The 18,841-nt window shown below is 34.5% G+C and overlaps 2 protein-coding genes across 4 annotated transcripts in view; both read left to right on the forward strand.

Annotated features, from left to right (window-relative positions):
* LOC142358754 (proteasomal ubiquitin receptor ADRM1-like) overlaps positions 1–18,841 on the forward strand; it is a 275,805-nt gene that overhangs the window by 183,829 nt on the left and 73,135 nt on the right. The gene's annotated exons all lie outside the window — the stretch shown is intronic.
* The window catches only part of LOC142358750 (uncharacterized), a 71,505-nt gene that overhangs the window by 6,397 nt on the left and 46,267 nt on the right, over positions 1–18,841 (forward strand). The window contains exons 2-5 of one of the 3 annotated variants that reach the window (XM_075410312.1): positions 14,625–14,640; positions 15,495–15,722; positions 16,282–16,492; positions 17,006–17,186. In XM_075410312.1, coding sequence (XP_075266427.1) covers positions 14,625–14,640; positions 15,495–15,722; positions 16,282–16,492; positions 17,006–17,186 — 636 coding nt within the window. The remainder of the gene's footprint in view (positions 1–14,624; positions 14,641–15,494; positions 15,723–16,281; positions 16,493–17,005; positions 17,187–18,841) is intronic. The other 2 variants (XM_075410310.1, XM_075410311.1) reach the window with 2 other exon arrangements.

Genomic DNA, 18,841 nt, shown 5'->3' on the forward strand with positions numbered 1-18,841 from the left:
GATATTAGGTTGTAAAATTGGGTTGTCAAATTTTTTTGCGTCTAGAGTTTTGCTGCCACTTCAAAGAGCTTTTTCAGAAATTTTATTTTTGAGAAAATAAATGACGCATAAACTTTTGGCTACCTAGGATCCTGAATAACATTTGAGGTTGTTCAAGAAATCTGTATTTGCTTATCTGTATTGAAAAAGAAAAAATCAAAACATTTGGGTATCAAGATATTGGCTTCATTGTGTTTCTACAAAAATGCTATTGTGAAGCCTTATTGCAAATGCTATTGTCCGCAAGATAAACTATTTGAGCATCAACTAAGAATTGAATAAAATTCATTCACTTTCCACAAATTGCATTTTTGTTGAAAGAAAGAGACAGAAAGTTCGTAGAAAAGTTGGTCAGTTTGAAGACTTGTTGATAACTCATTTTTGTAAACTTTCCCGTCGGATATACTTTTTGTTTTTGTTTAAAGCCACCCTCATCGTCTCGGCATGCTTTTATAGCGCTTTTTTACAATCTAAAATATTTGGATTGTATTGAGGTGCTGGCTTTTTTATGATCTGTTCATGCTTTTTTCCGCTTTTTCACGTCAGGTAGAAGTGAAATTAGAATGATGATTTTAATCATGCTATAGTGGTGAAGGGAGCGAAAACGCGAATAGGTTTGGGGCGTGATTTTTTATTCAAATTTCTTTTAAAGTTGAGTGAGAAATCAGCATTTGAGCAAATTATTGGTTTTTGACAGTAGTTTTTTTTCACGTGTGGCAATTTGACTTTTGTTTTCACTTTTTCTTCCCTTGACGACTATACATACATATGCGTTCTAAATACGATTATTGGAAATTTTTGGATTCATCATTGGCCAGCTTATGCTTTTTATGACTTTGACACTATTTGTCATAAAATATTAGTCAATATTTGATTTTTATCATGTTTTTATAATTGTGTTGTCTTATCACTCAGTGCCAATATTGTCAGGTGGTCTCATTGGTTGGTATGGAGGCATAAATGAACCCAATTAATGGTTCGATTCTATGACTTTTGGGATTTTTGACTTGGACTCTGTTTGTTCTGAAAAATTGGTGTTGAATTTTTAGCTTTTACTGTACGTTTGGTTGTGTTGTTGTTTAATATAATTAAGGACGGGACTCATAGGTAGCTGATAATTAATTACTTATAAATTATTTCAGTTGATTTCTGTTTCAGTTCAACGCTATTACTTTCTATGGCTATGATACATTGTTTTCGGGAAACATTCAAATTTTCGCGTTTTTCATGTTCACGTTTTTAATTTTTCCCTTAGTCTCATTAATGACAGGTCTTGTCTGTTGTAAAGAATTCCAAAATTATTCGTATTATTTGTTTCAGTTAATAGCTTTTTCTTCTTGTTACTTATACGCGCGGTTTCTTCTCAGAAAATGTAATTTGTGTTCTAGTATTTGTTTGCTAGTATTGTACTCATGGCTGTCTTATCGCCTAATATCATTAATGAGAGATCTCACAAGCAGCTAATGTGATTTCGGTTATACGAAACAATTGTTTCAGCATGTAGCTGCTGATTTTTCGTGACTTAAAGTGCTCAAAAACAGGGTATCGGACTAATGTAAGGCTCTGTCTGACCCATAATCGAAATAACTAATTCAAAAAGGGAAAGCTACTTCATGAGTATAACTTAGTGATGCATGCTTGACAAAGGAATATCAATAACAAGAATATAGGTTGTGAGTGGGTTATTTCAGTAAATAATAAGCAATGTGCAGAAGCATCGGGAAGTCTTCTTTGTTTTTTGACCTCTTGAAGTATCAAAAGTTTTGACTGAAATTATTAGTTTTTTCTGTTAAATTACTAATTTTGTTCACCCAAATTTACTGACCGTGGAAAGTGATAAGGGTATTTCGTTGTGATAGGGTTATGAATCTAAGTTGAACCCCTTGGAGCTCTCTTTTACACATTTTTATAGAATGTCGGGTTTTGGTTCTAATTCGTGTCATACTTATTACTTTGTCTCAAAGTAAATTCATGGTTTTAAAAATTCTGAAAGCGCTCTCCCTTAAATGATTTCAAAGTTAGTTGTGTTTTGATAAATTGGAGGTACTCATTTTCAAAAATTTAATTGCTTTTGCTTAATTTTGTTGCTACTTTCTTTCAGATGTCTTGGTAATTGTCTTAGTTATCTTTTCCTAGTCCGCAGAAACTATTTGAGCACCAAAAAAGATGGAATAAAAATCAATCATCCATCTACAAGTTTTGTTTTGTTGATAGAGAGGAGAGACAGAGAAAATTCGTTGAAAAAATTGTCAATTTGAAGACTTAATGATAACTCACTTTTGTAAACTTTCCCTTCGGAAACACTTTCTGTTTTTTAATGGTCGCCCTCATCTTTTCAGAAGGTTATTATAGAGCTCCATTTTTGTTTTTTACATTTCAAAGTATTGGGGTCGTATTGAGGTGCTGTCGTTTTTTCAAGATCTGTTCACGCTTTCACGTCAGTGAGAAGTCAAATTAGAGCGGTGATTTTAATCACGCTGGAGTGTTAAAGGGAGTGAAAACTTGAGTAAGTTTGAAGCGTGATTTTTTATTCAACTTTTAAAGTTGACTGAGAAATTTGTATCTGAACAAATTATAGATTTTTGACAGCAGGTTTTTTCACGTGCGGCAATTTGAGTTTTGTTTCCAATTGGACCTATTTGCAAATTAATGAATTCATCGGCGGGCAGCTTATGCTTTATATGACACTTATTTGTCATAAAATATTAGTCAATATTTTATTTTTACCCATTCTTTATTGATAATTTTGTTGTCTTATCACATTACCAATGTTGACATGTCTCATTGGTTGCTAATGAGACATAATTGAACCTAATTTTTGTTTCGATTTCATGACTATTGAGATTTATGACTTTGAATCTGTTAGTTCTGAAACATTTGTGTTGATTTTTTAGCTTTTAAGGTACGTTTGGTTGTGTTATTGTTTAATATCATTAAGGACGCGACTCATAATTAATTACTTATAAACTATTTAAATTGATTACTTTGTTTCACTTCAATGCTAAAACGTTCAAGGGCTATGACACTAATTGTTTTCGGGGAAAGATTCAGATTTTCGAGTTTTACGAGTTTTTTTTTCACGAAATAATTCATCGAAATAATTTTTCTCTTTCATTCCTCAAATAATCGAAATAATTGTTTCAGTTCATAGGTTTTGCTTTTTAATTGCTCTTCAACGAACTTCATAGCAATTATGGTAAACGTGTTGGTCTTTTTTGTGCAAATTTTTCGCTTGACCATTTTGCGCTTCTCTTCTAGAACATTCTTTGACTTCTCAAGTGAGTTTTTAACGCTTTCGTTCTTCATTTTTGAGTGATCTCTATTGCTCGCACTCAGAAGTAAAGCTTTTTGCTATTATAAATTGGTTGCAGCACAGGAACAACAAGCTTCTAATGGGGCAGTTGGCAGTGCATGAGGTTAGGGATCGAATCCCGGCGGGGTCAACTTTTTTGCACAACTTTAAAGAAAAATTGATCTGGGCTGCGCCCCTTGAATTAAAGTGCCTCGCCTGTCGTTAAAGAGCAATTCATCCGACATCTGTCGGTTTACGTTTTTTACTTATACGCTGTTTCTTCTCAGAAAACATAAGTTTAGCTTGTATTTGTTTGCTAGTATTGTACTTGACTGTATTATCGCCTAATATCATTGATGAGATCGCAAGGGCTGCTTTTGTGATACAGTTTAATTGAAACAATTGTTCCGGTATGTAGCTGTTGTTTTTCGGTGACTTCATTAAGTGCTCAGAAAACAGGGTTTCGGACTAATGAAAGGTTGGAAATCTGACCCATAATCGAAATAGCTAATTCAAAAAAGGAAATCTATTTCATCGGTGCAATTTAATGCTGCATACAAGAATATCAATAACAAGAATATAGCTTGTGAATGGGTTCTTTATAAAGCAAGGTACGGAAACATCTGGAAGTCTTCCTTTTTGTTTTTTGACCTCTTGAGATAATAACAAAAGCTTTGACTGAAATTATTCGAAGTTTTTCTGCTAAATTACCAATTGTGTTGACGCAAATTTGCTGTCTGTGGAAAGCGATAAGGGTAAAAAAATTTGGTTGTGATTGGGGTGTGAATCGATGTTTAACCCCTTTGAGCTCTTTTACTCAGAATTGTAATAGAATGTGGGGTTTTGCTTCTAATTCGTGTCATACTTGTTACTTTGTCTCAAGTATTTAAAGGAGTGAAAACTTGAGTAAGTTTGAAGCGTGATTTTTTAGTCAACTTTTAAAGTTGACTGAGAAGTTTGTATCTGAACAAATTATAGAGTTTTGACAGCAGATTTTTTCACGTGCGGCAATTTGAGTTTTGTTTTCAGTTTTTCTTCTCTTTACTATTATTAAACAGATACATCTGAGTTCCAATTGGACCTATTTGCAAATGATTGAATTCATTGGCGGGCAGCTTATGCTTTATATGACACTTATTTGTCATAAAATATTAGTCAATATATTTTTACCCATTCTTTATTGATAATTTTGTTGTCTTATCACATTGCCAAATTGACAGGTCTCATTGGTTGCTAATGAGACATAATTGAACCTAATTTTTGTTTCGATTTCATGACTATTGAGATTTATGACTTTGAATCTGTTAGTTTTGAAACATTTGTGTTGATTTTTTAGCTTTTAAGGTACGTTTGGTTGTGTTATTGTTTAATATCAATAAGGACGCGACTCATAATTAATTTCTTATAAATTATTTAAATTGATTACTTTGTTTCAGTTCAATGCTAAAACGTTCAAGGGCTATGACAGTAATTGTTTTCGGGGAAAGATTCAGATTTTCTAGTTTTACGAGTTTTTTATTTTCACGAAATAATTCATCGAAATAGATTTTTTCTTTCATTCCTCAATTAATCGAAATAATTGTTTCAGTTCATAGGTTTTGCTTTTTAATTGCTCTTCAACGAACTTCATAGCAATTATGGTAAACGTGTTGTTCTTTTTGTGCAAATTGTTTGCTTGACCATTTTGCGCTTCTCTTCTAGAACATTCTTTGACTTCTCAAGTGACTTTTTAACGCTTTCGTTCTTCATTTTTGAGTGATCTCTATTGCTCTCACTCAGAGGTAAAGCTTGTTGCTATTATAAATTGGTTGCAGCACAGGAACAACAAGGTTCTAATGGGGCAGTTGGCAGTGTATGAGGTTAAGGATCGAATCCCGGCGGGGTCAACTTTTTTTGCACAACTTTTTTTAAAGAAAAATTGATCTGGGCTGCGCCCCCCTGAATTAAAGTGCCTCGCCTGTCGTTAAAGATCAATTCACCCGACATCTGTCGGTTTACCTTTATTACTTATACGCTGTTTCTTCTCAGAAAATATAACAAGTTTAGCTTGTATTTGTTTGCTAGTATTGTACTTGACTGTATTATCGCCTAATATCATTGACGAGATCGCAAGGGCTGCTTTTGTGATACAGTTTAATTGAAACAATTGTTCCGGTATGTAGCTGTTGTTTTTCGGTGACTTCATTAAGTGCTCAGAAAACAGGGTTTCGGACTACTGAAAGGTTGGCAGTCTGACCCATAATCGAAATAGCTAATTCAAAAAGGAAATCTATTTCATCGGTGCAATTTAATGCTGCATTCAAGAATATCAATAACAAGAATATAGCTTGTGAATGGGTTCTTTATAAAGCAAGGTACGGAAACATCTGGAAGTCTTCCTTTTTGTTTTTTGACCTCTTGAGATAATAACAAAAGCTTTGACTGAAATTATTCGAAGTTTTTCTGCTAAATTACCAATTGTGTTGTATCAAATTTGCTGTCTGTGGAAAGCGATAAGGGTGAAAGGTATTTGGTTGTGATTGGGGTGTGAATCGAAGTTTAACCCCTTTGAGCTCTCTTTTACTCAGAATTGTAATAGAATTTGGGCTTTTGCTTCTAATTCGTGTCATACTTGTTACTTTGTCTCAAAGTAAATTCATGATTTTTTCCTAAAAAGTCTGAAAGCGTTCTCCCATAAACGATTTCAATGTAATGTTGGAATCCTTTTTTGAATATACTTTTTGGCCGGTGTTTTTGCCCATGTCCCCTTGACGTCTACGTGATAGTTACATTCATCCACTCTTGGCAATACTTTTAAACAGGTTGCTAAGTGCTCAAAGGGCGATAGACTGAGTTGTTTTCACTGTCTGTTAATTTTAACAATTCATACGAAAGCAGTTCTTACGATTCTAATAAATGTCATGACTTTGAAGCCATATGACGCGAAAATTTTCATCGGCCCCTATTGATCTATTGATAGTTTTTCGGTGAGTCGTCTGGGTGTTATCAATGACAGTTACTTGAACAGAGTTTGTTTTCTGAAAACTTGCTTTCCGGTTTTTGCCCAGATCTTTTTCCCATTTGATGTCATTTTTTTCCATTCTGTGTCTCGTTGATGAAAGCGTCTTCGGTTTTTAATTAAATTTTTTAACCATTTGTTTTTAACCATTAAAATCTTATTTAAAAACGTCATTTTTCCGTCTCTTTACAGCGTTATGTTCTGGCTATGTAATTCTTGGTCATTAGATGGTAATTTGAAAGCTGTTGAAAGTGGTTGAACAATTAACAAAGTCGTTTTTCTTCTAAAATGAACAAAAAGCTTTGTAGTTAATTCTGTTTCAACCTGCAGTTGTATTTTTGTAAATGAATTTTCAAGTTTTCTTCATAAAATAGATCTTCCTTGGAAAATCTTGTTGTTGGAATTTTTCAGGAGCAGATTTCTTATGTATTCGGTGTGGTTTGTTGTGCTTTTTGGTGGTAAAGTTAAGGCTCGCAGATCCGTTTTTTTAAATAGATTTTAGCAACGCAGAATTGGTTTTGTAGATAAGCTTTCTCATTTTTTCAAGATTTTGAAATTTGAAAGTTACTCATTTTTCTTGCCTTTTGGTCTTCTTGGGGCGAATTATATATTTTTGCAGCGCAAAGGTGAATTTTTGAATAGGTTTTTGCAACAGAAAATTGATTTTGAATATGTTGCATAGCAAAATTTGGCGTCGTTTTTCTTTTAATTTTGCTTTTTTTCAGGTGTTTTTTAAAAACTGTAACATTTTTGTCTACTTTTGGAGGCTAATGAAACCCTTTTAAGTCGTGAAAATAAGGGCATGAACCCTTAAGGGCTTGATACCTGTAATGCTTGAAATATAAAAGCTTTGAACATCACGAATTTTAGCCCGTTTTAATTAAATTTCTCTTGTTTCATGTTTTAACTATTTTGTCTTTGACTCATTTTCAATTGCTCGCAAACGAAGTTTGTAGCAATTCTATTAGTCCTGTGGTCTTTTTTATGCATTTTTTTTGATTGAACGATGTTTTCTCTGACCCATTTGACTTATCATACTCAAGACCGGATAACTAGGTAGCGCTCGTATTGCATTAAATGGCAGAGCAGTTCTCGTTGAGCCTCACTTTACTAGTCGTTTAAGTGTGTGTTTCACTAAAACTGTTGTGAGAAAGCAAGTTCAGGGCGTTCTTAGTCTTAAAAGTTTGACCACTTAAGTCCTCCCCCCCTCCACCTCTCACCCCCCCCCCCCCCCCCCACCCGTCCACCGTCCTCCACGTTGCTATTTGGGATTTGTAGAGATTGAATTCATTAAAGTTTTTGAATATAACTGAAACTGCACGCTCTTTTAGAACCTTTCCTGAAACAAATCATCATTTTTTATCTCTTTTTTTCTGTTTCAATCATGATGTGCGTCAGTTGCGGCTTTTTTACCTAAATTTGTCAGCTATGTTTTTATGATAAATCATTTTTTGAGTAAGTGCAAACTATATCAAATTGTCTGTCCAGAATTTTTGTTTGCTCTCGAACGAAGCTTGAAGGAGTTATTGTAAACGTGTCCTTTTATCCAAAATTTTTGCTTGACCGCTTTGTTTTACTTTGTTGACACTTTCGATTTCACTTCAAGATTGTTTGATTGTTTTTCACGTTTGACTTCTTGATTTGTTGGCGTGAACTAAATTGATCTTATTCAGAATGTAAGTATGTTCCTAAAAAAATGATCCTAGAAAAAAATTTGCAAAATGAGCTAAAAGAAGGGGCTGACAGCCGAGTGCTTAATGGTTCTGCCTTGTAGGCGGGGGTTGGAATAGCTCCTTTGTCGGAAAATTTTTCACCAAAATTCTTTTTGCTACACTGCCCCTCTGAATTAAATTGTCCACCATCGTTTGAGAGCAATTTGCTCGGTATTAGTCCGATTGTTTTTTGGGTCGCTACTTTGACGAATTTACTAGATAATATCAGATATTGTTTCTCATGAGTTAAAATCAAGTTATCGTATGTCGCACCCAGCTCAATTAACTGGTTTGAAATCACAGAAAGCTAGACCGAATTATTGTTCCAAAATTTTTCAAAATGGGGGAATATATGCAAGGTTGGCTGTTTTTCGTCCGTCAAGTTATGACTTTTTGTTAACGCATCGTAGAGAAGAAAGATCAACACAATTTTGGAACCCTCAGATCTAGTTTTGATTTATGTAAAAAATTATCAGAAATCTGAAAAAGGAATTCTGAAGTTTTCAAGGAAACATATGAAAGGAAAAAGATCGATGGGGAGGGGGACAGAGGAAAGATCGCATTGAAGTTTAAGATAGAAACAAACGTAAAAAATGTAAATTCAGTTACGTTTAATAGAATTTATCACCAATTCTTCAGTTTCTCTATCTAAACATTAATAGTTTAAATAATTTGTCCGAAAATTTACAAAAAAGTTTTAAAAAATTTAGAAAAAAAACAAAATTAACTTTCTGTTATCTGACGGTTAAAAAGTATTATACAAAAAAATGCTATGCCAAAATTTTTTCTGGAAAATTGAAGACTTCAGGCAGGTTAGAGGTCACAAAGTAGCAAAAATCAAATTTGAAATCTTTTTTTTTGTATTCTTCGTATTGTCTGAGCAGACAGTTCGTACAATTCTCACCTTGAATTACAGATGAATGTCAGAGTTAGAATGTTTATAGATTGCCATTTTGACAAATATTATGCACATCTTCATTTTTTTGAAATTGAGATATTTCACTTCATTTTTGGAATTGTTCTTCAAAATTTCTTCTCCAGTCTTTGGGCGTTTTTTTAAATTGAACAAATAAATCACTTGTTGCGTGTAAAGCTCTTTATATAAAAAACCCAATTTTTTAGAAAGAAATTTTCTTTTCAGTTAACATAAAAATTATTAATTTTTCCTATTCTTTAAAAATACTGCTGGTTAAATGAGTGAAAGGATCAAAATGTAGAGTTTACTGATAACCATTATTTCTCAACGCTAACAAATAGGAGCCATTAAGGACAGCTTTTAACGTTCCTTAACCTGTAAAACACAACAGGTTCTTTTAAAAACAACAGGTTCTTTTAAAAACAACAGGTTCTTTTAAAAACAACAGGTTCTTTTAAAGACTTCTGTCAAAAAACTTATAAGCCGATTACGCTAATGAAGCATCCAAAATGTTCGTTTCAACTTTTTATGTCAATTGTACGTTACCGATATAATTGCCTCAAGATGTCCATGCCTAGTTATATTTTTTTGAAAGAAATAGAGAGAGAAAGGAATGGTTAGTTTGACAGAAATAGCTCATTTAAACGTTAGACACAATTAGAGTCAGAGTGCAGATATTGTCAGAGAAAACGAAAACTAGAAATTTTTTTTTAGTTTTTGCTACAAAATGGGGCTTTAAGTATGTCCAATAACGAAATTGTATGTTTGCGTTTTTCACTGATACATATTTGCGAGATTTTAAATTAGTGATTGTCCCATTATGCTCATGAAACATCAAAATTGCCAAAATATTTCGAAAACTTCAAAAATTTCGTTTCAAATTAAGTACCAATATTACAGTTACTCATCTGATTGCCTTGAGCAAAGATCAGATACGAAGAAATTATTGTTTGGTGTCTGGTTTTGGGTTTGTGTGTTTCTTGTGTGCGCGCGCTTGCGTGTCTTTGATTGTAATGCCCGTGATCTGTGAGTAAGAGAGAGAGAGAGAGTGTGTGTGTGAGAGAGAGAAAGAGAGACAGAAAGAAAATAGAGTTGGAGAGAGATACTAACAGAGAGGGAGAGTGAGAGAGAGTAGGAAAAAAAGAGAAAGGAGAAAGAGCAAGAGAGAGAAAGAGAGAAAGAGAGATTGATAGTGAGGAGAGAAAATGATCGAGAGAAGGAAAAACAGAAAGAAATACATCATTGAGAGGCAAAAAAATCCAAAATGTCAGCAATTCAGTGTTTTATCAATATGTTTTTTTAAAGATAAAACATTAACAGTCAGCGCTCAGAAAATTGACTGAACATTTTAACGGAGTTAGAGAGAGAGAGACTGATAGAGAGAAGGAGAGAAAATGAGCGAGAGAAAAAAACAAAAACATCAGCATTGTGAGCGCTCAGGAAGCGGATTATTCCGATCATCGCGCCTCATTGGAACAATAGAATTTATCGAGAGAACAATCATAGAAAATACGGAACAAGAGAGTGAGGAAAAAAGAGGGAATGATTCAACAGAAAAGCAAAAGGAAGAACACAAAGAAAAGACAGAAGAAACAAGCGTAATAATTGCTGGCCATCAGAATTCGGTTCATCAATAGTCATGATAGTTATTGAATATCATCACTAAGAGCGCTCAGAAAACTCGCTGCTCTAATCACAGCACACTTAAAAAAAATTAGAGGAGCGAAAAAATTAAAGATAGAGTGCAAACAGAGACTGTGAGAGAACGAGGACATACGAATAGAACGAAAAACAAGAGTAGACCAAAAAAGAAGAGAAAACCAATATGAAGAGCAACGAAAAACAAAAGCAAGAGGCAAAAAAAGTCAGCAATTCAGTGTTTTATATTTTTTTAAAACAAAACATTTACTGTCAGCGCTCAGAAAATTGACTGTTCCCAGATGTCCACGCAAAGTTATCCAGAAAAAATCAGAAGAGACATAAATGAGCGAGGGGGGAACCTTGAGCAAAGTTTAGACACGAAGGAATTATTTTATGTTGTCTGGTTTTGTTTGTCTTGTGTGCGCGCGCTTGCGTGTCTTTGATTGTAATGCCCGTGATCTGTGAGTAAGAGAGAGAGAGAGAGAGAGAGAGAGAGAGAGAGAGAGAGAGTGAGTGAGAGAGAGAGAGAGAGAAAGAGAGACAGAAAGAAAATAGAGTTGGAGAGAGATACTAACAGAGAGGGAGAGTGAGAGAGAGTAGGAAAAAAAGAGAAAGGAGAAAGAGCAAGAGAGAGAGAGAGAGAGAGAGAGAGAGAGAGAAAGAGAGAAAGAGAGATTGATAGTGAGAAGGAGAGAAAATGATCGAGAGAAGGAAAAACAGAAAGAAATACATCATTGAGAGGCAAAAAAATCCAAAATGTCAGCAATTCAGTGTTTTATCAATATATTTTTTTAAAGATAAAACATTAAGTCAGCGCTCAGAAAATTGACTTAACATTTTAACGGAGTGAGAAAGAGAGAAAGAGACTGATAGAGAGAAGGAGAGAAAATGAGCGAGAGAAAGAAAAACAAAAACATCAGCATTGTGAGCGCTCAGGAAGCGGATTATTCCCATCAACGCGCACAATTGGAACAATAAAAGTTATCGATAGAACAATCAGAGAAAAGACGGAACGAGATAGTGAGGAAAAAAGAGGGAATGATTCAACAGAAGAGCAAAAAGAAGACCAGAAAAAAAAGACGGAAACAAGCGTAATAATTGCTGGCCATCAGAATTCTGTTCATCAATAATCATGATTGTTATTGAATATCATCACTAAGAGCGCTCAGAAAACTCGCTGCTCTAATCACCGCACACTTAAAAAAATTAGAGGAGCGAAAAAATTAAAGATAGAGTGCAAACAGAGACTGTGAGAGAACGAGGACATACGAATAGAACGAAAAACAAGAGTAGACCAAAAAAGAAGAGAAAACCAATATGAAGAGCAACGAAAAACAAAAGCAAGAGGCAAAAAAAGTCAGCAATTCAGTATTTTATCAATAATATTTTTCAAAACAAAACATTTACTGTCAGCGCTCTGAAAATTGACTGTTGTCAGATCTCCACACAAAGTTATCCTGAAAAAACGGACAAGACATAAATGAGCGAGTGAGAACCTTGAACAAAGATCAGATACAAAAAATTTTTTTTGGTGTCTGGTTTTGTGTTTGTGTGCGCCCGCGTGCGTGTCTTCGATTGTAATGCGCGTGATCTGTGCGTTAGAGAGAGAGAGTGAGAGAAAAAATGGGAGTCAGTTCCTTTAATTTTTGGAGAAAAATAGAGGCAGAATGCAAAAACTGTGAGAAATAATAAAATTAGAAAAATTATTCAATTTGCTCCAAATTCAGGCTTTTAATATTTCCAAGAAGGAAACGCTGTTTCCAGTTTTTGCTGAAAACACGTCTGTAATTTTTGAAAAAATTTTTGTACCATTATGTTTATGAAACATCCAAAATGACAAAATTTTTCGAAAATTTCAAGATTTTAGATTTGTCGCTTTTACTATTACCGATACAATTGCCTGAAAAGTCCACATCTGTTTTTCCAAAATGAGCAATCAAGACATAAATGAACGGTGACGAACTTTGATTATTGACCAATTGCCAAAAAAAAATATTTTGTGTCGGGTTTTGTATTTTTCTGTTTGCGTTTGTTTGTGTAATCTCTGTGTGTGTGTCTGTGTTTGTGTGTATATTTGTACGGTTTTGTGTGTCGGTGTCTTTAAAATTGTTCTGCACTTATCTTTCTAGAATTCTTTGAAGAGATTTCATTTTTCTCTGCCGAAAATAGTATTTTTGGTTAAAACAGTACTTTTCTGGATCAAAAAGCATATTTTTGGTTCAAAAATTAATTTTCGCCAATGCATATAGGTTGCTTTTGGATACTCAACCACAATATCGCTGACAGAATTTCTATTTTGGGTTTTTTTCAACCTTCGGAGGTAGATTGGAACTTTCTGTGCTACGCACAGACTCGCACGAGTCGTCTTGTTGAGTATGAATAACTAAATATGCAAAAAAAAACAACAGAAAACAATTTTGAGGTCAAGTAATACACAAATAAGGTGATATAGAGCTTTTTTGGTGGCCTCGTTCCGTTCTTCAACAACCTAAGAAATACGAAATTTGTGGCCTCAGATCGTTTAGCAGTTTTGTCATTACAGGGACATTGGTGTATTCCATTTGAAATAAAAACAAAGATCAAAACGTTTCTGGAGAAAATTTAATTGCTAATTTTTCGAATTTCTCTTAATCTCTCTTAATTTGAAAATCTTTTCCTTGCTTTAATTTGAGGCCTGACTCAAATAAAAGGATACTAAAAAAGATTAACTCGCGGAGTATGCGTCTAATGACAGATCTTAATTTCTTCAGAAAATAACTAACAAAAGTCTCGCTACGTTTTCGTTTCTGTTATTTTACTTAAAGTTTAAGGTGACCTTTAAAATTTTGTTCCTCTAGTTAGTAGAAATTCTGGTAGGCCGAAATGTTCCACAAGTCATCAGTTCCGGATCACTTTAAACAAGAACACTAGAGGGAAAATTAGTGAAACAGCCAATTAGTTTCCAAATTTCTGCAAACACTTCAGTGAAACCAGAAAACCTATGACTTCTATTTAGTTAAGGGTTTCATTTGATTGGAATTTTTATAGTTAAACTTATGGATTCATTGGAAATCAAATAAATAGAAAACTTAGTTTCTTGTGTAGCACCCAAAACTACTTTGCTTTGTGTAGTGAAAACGTTAAAAACAGTTATTTGCAGAAAATATTTTCATCTCTTTCAACCCTTCTTTTCTGTTCTTTTCTTGATTGCTGTTGGACTTGAAAGTTTGTGATATCCTGTTTATCCCAAAGTTGCTGAATTTGATGTGAAAATTTCAAGAGCACGAAATATGTGATACAAAATTGGCCGTAGATAGGATTTTTGAAATGAAACGATCTTAAATGAAGAAGTGTTGCCAAAGAGACAAAAACTTCACATGAATTTTAACTTCTTTAATTGCTCTTGAACGAAGTTCATAGCAATTATTGTAAACGTGTGTCTTTTTTGTGCAAAATTTTCGCTTGACCGTTTTGACTTTACGAGTGACTTTTACGCCATTGACTTTTTGCGTTTCGCGTGATCTAAAATTCTCTCTCAATCACAATTTCAAGCAGCTGAACTCAATTGGCGGCAATTTAATGCTAAAAGTCAAATGAAAAGTGCGCCGAAACTGGTTCCATTTTTTACTTTAAATCTTGATAGTGGTATATAATAACTTCTAATGTGATTATTTGAAGCCCACTATTGAATTTCTTAGTCCCATGTTCCCCCTGCCCCCCCCCCCCCCCCCCCGACTGAAGCAGGCTGAAATTGATTAGAGCTCCCACTAGTCGTTCGAGAGCAATTCTTCCGACGTTTAGTCGGTTATGTTTTGCTTTTGATCACTATTTGAGTAGAAATTTGATCGTTATTTGCGTTTAGCCTGACCTTGACTCCATCTTTCCTCACTAAATTACGAGATCAATGTTTTTGCGCTGAGGCACAAAAAAGTGTTTAAAAATGATTGAAAATGAGAGGAAATGAGAATTTTTACAACAATGAAGTGTGTGGCCTTGATTGTGGAGAAGGGAGGGAGAACGTTTGAAAGCTCAGATTTAATATTTCAGAAGCTATTGCTGAAACGTAGGTTCCGCTATTTTAATCGATGTTTGAATGTTTAATATACTTGTGAAAAGACTGATTATTATCTGAGATAATAGGCATTGAAATGTGATTGAAATAAGTATTGATTTTTTCCATTGATTATAACTTCCCTCTTAACAGCTTTAATTTCTTTTTAATCAACTCATTCTCATAGTTGAAAGCAATCTATTAGCGATGCGACAAAGAAAGCTTTATGCTGTACTCACAATTTAAATTAGTGAATAAAACTGATACTCGAGAATAATTACTTCGTTTCTTCACATAATCGAGTTGCTTTCTTCAACAACTCTGTATCTATTTCCTCAAAGACTCTACATACCCAATTTTTGTTGCTAGCTAGGAGTTGAGCTACTCTTTTTGCTAAATTGATAGATCAAATGAAGTCACATTTTGAGAGAGGAATTGCGGCGCCAGAATAACAAGTGTTTAAATGTGCCACTCTTTCATGAAAGTCGAAACAAGCCGTATCATCTCGCTTACGGCAGCACCAGCCAAGCTGAAACCATTTTGATTTTTTCCTCGATTCGCTGACTTTAGATAGAACTGGTTAAATTCACAACTTGTTTTTTGTCTATTTCTATCATTGTTGCTAGCCATTATCAATATACAGTCTGAGAAACGACTCTTCTTATGAGCGTTGAACTGTCTTGGTTCATTCACATTTGTAATTTCAATTTGTGAATTTCTCTGGAAATTGATTTAATCATTTTTTGTCATTTTAGAATTCTATTTTAATCAACGAATTATAATATTTTAATCTAACAGAATGCCGTTTCATTACGGAGATTGTTTTGACTATTACTGCTCTAACTACTACTCTTATTACTACCCAGAAATGACGTCTCCATCCAGCAGTCTCAATTTGATCACACCATCTCCAACCGGGGGTCTGTATGGACTGGGGGCGTCTAGTGGCACTACCCCAGTTGGCTCCGCCCTTTCGGCACCGGGGAGTTCCCATTTGATGAACAATTCTTCCTCTCCTGAGATGGCGCTCAGTTTGTACCCGGGTGCCATGGTCGGGTCTTCGCCGCCTTCTGGGGTCTCTTCTCTCGGATTGGGTGAGCTGTTTTTCTGTTCCCGGTCTGAAATTCACAAAAGTGATTATCATAACGTATTCCTAATAGAAACATTGTTGTTCGAACACCCAAGGAGATGACACCTAAAGCCAGTTGTAAAACGTCAAGTACATAGGAATCATTAAGTACCCATTTTTGCGTGATAGCTTAATATTAAGTACGAATAGTGTGAAGTCGGCGAAATTGTGCGATTAATCAAACTGAAATTGCGTAAAAATTGTGGGCAGAATTTTATTCGTCTGGCGATAACTTTCATTGGACTCGTCCATCCGTTCGCGGAAAGTAATGGCCATTTCTCTGAATTACTGAATTTGAAGAATTTACGGAATTCAATTAACTAATTTTTGAAAAAAAAACTAATTTTTAAATCAAATTCTAAGAAATTTTTGAATTCAACGTAAGGAATCAATAATTTTCGGTGTTACTGATCGGCAGTAAAAACTGATGGTTTAGGTAAAACATTTTCAAAAGAATATATAGTATATCATCTTTTGCGAATGTTCATCTTGTTGCCCATTATCCAGCAGAAAAAATGTTCTAGCAGGTGGATCTATGGGGATGGGTTTGAATTCTCCTTCAGGAGCAGCAGCTGCTGCAGCAGCCGCTGGTATTAAGAACCCACAGATGTGCGGAGAGTGTGGGAAAGTTTTCACATCCTCCAGTGCACTAGCAAAGCATAAGCTTACTCACAGTGACGAGAGGAGATATTCATGCAACCTCTGTCATAAGAGGTTTAAGCGCCAGGACCATCTGTAAGTGTTCATACTTTTAATTGAAGCAATCATATATCAAGCTACGCTTGATCATGGAAGCATTTTTAGGACCCTCCTTTAACTGAGCGCACATCGAAAGTTTTTGATTTTTATCATTTATTTAGTTTGGCACCAATTGAAGGCTTTCAAGTCAGTTCCTTTTGACAAATATGTATTTTGGAGTTAGTCAACGTATTAAGAGAGATATACGAGTATAGTGACTGATACCTTCTGACCTTCTGATTAACATATGTGGGTTTCCATTATTATGCTCATTGGTTAAATGGGCTTCCCTAAATAGCTTATTGTAATTGTCGGAGCCCTCTTAGACTGCAAGAGGAATGAATTTATACAGCTGTTGAGTTAGCCTACCTGGCAGTCACTGTTAGGGATAATTTCTCAGCAGCTTTCTTTTGTCCCTTGGTACTTCAGAAATCCAAAAACGTCTTAAGTGGATATTTAAAATATACAGAGATGATGAGTTCTTCGGCTTCCTGAATGCAGGTGTTTTAGGAACGGGCACAAGTTGACACATAGTGCAACGAAGCCATTCGTGTGTCATGAGCCGGAGTGTGGCAAAAGCTACTGTGACCAGAGACAGCTGAAGAGACACCTAGCCAATCAGCACGGCAAACTTGAGGTCGATTACGCACAGCTGCGCAAAAGTAAACTATTCTCGCCGTCGAATACAACTGTAAGTCGTGTATACATTTTTTGACAGTTTAGCGAAACTTAATGTACTGGGAAGAAAGTTTTATTCAGTTTTGTTCATTTTTTTGAAGCTATTGAAACTTTTATTCAGTTTTATCCAAAATTGTTTGAAGTTATTGAAACTTCTATTCAGTTTTATCCAAAAATTTTTGAGGTTATTGAAACGTTTATTCAGTTTTATCCAAAAATTTATTTGAAGCCATTGGAACTTTTATTCAAAATAAGAAATTTTTATGCATGAAACTTGAGAATATTAGTTGCGTTAATTTTTCCCCTTTTTGATACCTAAAAGTTGGGCGCGTCTGATATCACACCCTAAGTTTTTTTAGGCAATCTTGAAAATTTTTGGGGTTTAGATATTGGACATTTTCGTAGTGAATTGAGAGGGTCACCCTATTCGTGCAAGAAGTACGAAAACAGTTCTGCTAAAATGAAATTTCGGCAGTCAAAGCAAAAAATAACAGCTCAACCGAAATGCCTTCTCTTATTCTAAGAGTTTCCATTTGAATTACCAAATTTCTAGCTTTCATTGACAGCCTCTTAACTAGTTTGCAGAACTCTTTTTCTTTTTGTTGCGTGAAAAATGTGAGCTTCAAAAATCGTTTTCCAGCATTTTTTTCTGAAGCCATCATAAATTTTTCCACGATGACGACCTGATACTCATAGTTGCTTATTTCCATTGCAATTTCAATGTTTAGTGTCGCTACAAAACTTTGCGCATACTTTTTTGCTCTAGTCGTCGTTTTTTTTACAATTGTAAAGAATTTGAATTGTATTTGGGCAATGTTTTTAATAGTTGCCGTCAGCCTCTCAACGGCTATTATTTAGTCGCCCTCCTTTTTACATTTCAAAGAATTTGAATTTTATTGGGGCGCTGTCTTTTTTTAAAATCTGTTCACACATTTTCATGATTTTTATAGTCAAATTGGAGTAGTGATTTTGGTCACGCCGAAACAGGAAGTGGAGCGAAAAAGCGACTATTTTTGCGGCCTGAATTTTTTTCAGTCTAATTTCAAAACGGTGTTCGAACAAAAATTGGCTTTCTCACTTTTGGTTTTTTGTTCACATCCGGCAATTTCACTGTGATTATTACTGTTATTCGATTTTTTCGGATCGGATTTTTTTTCTGGTTTTTCCCAATCCATTTATAGTTCATTTTGGCATTGATTTTCTGTTTTTTGTTACTTTTCTTTATCTGATTTTAGAATTGGTTTTCCAAATTCACTCTTAGTCCGTTCTAGGTCTAGTTTTTTTGTTTAGTCAATGAAAATTCTTCAAATTGTACGTCAAGACTTGTTCTGCTATTTTTTTTTCAATTCGCTTTACCTTTTCATCACGTTTCTCGTTTTACATGTCACTATTTTCACGTTTGACTTCTGACTTCCCTCACTCACTGTTTCAACTGAATGCGTTTTATATTCTTTCACTCATTGAATTACGCTTTGTAGTGAATACTGTCAAGGTCACAAAATCAAGAGACGGGATAAACCGATAAAGCCCGATCTTTAAAACATTGAGAATTTGATTATCAAAATTCATTATAGTGTTTGCTAGCTGACATTGGTACTAAGCTTATTGTCTTTCAGTTTAGAAGCTTGAGATTAAAAATCCATTAATTTGTCTCTTTTTCTGTTTCAA

This window comes from Convolutriloba macropyga, chromosome 2 (genome assembly GCF_964194025.1).
Source record: "Convolutriloba macropyga chromosome 2, txConMacr16.3, whole genome shotgun sequence".
Taxonomy (NCBI): Eukaryota; Metazoa; Xenacoelomorpha; order Acoela; family Convolutidae; genus Convolutriloba; species Convolutriloba macropyga.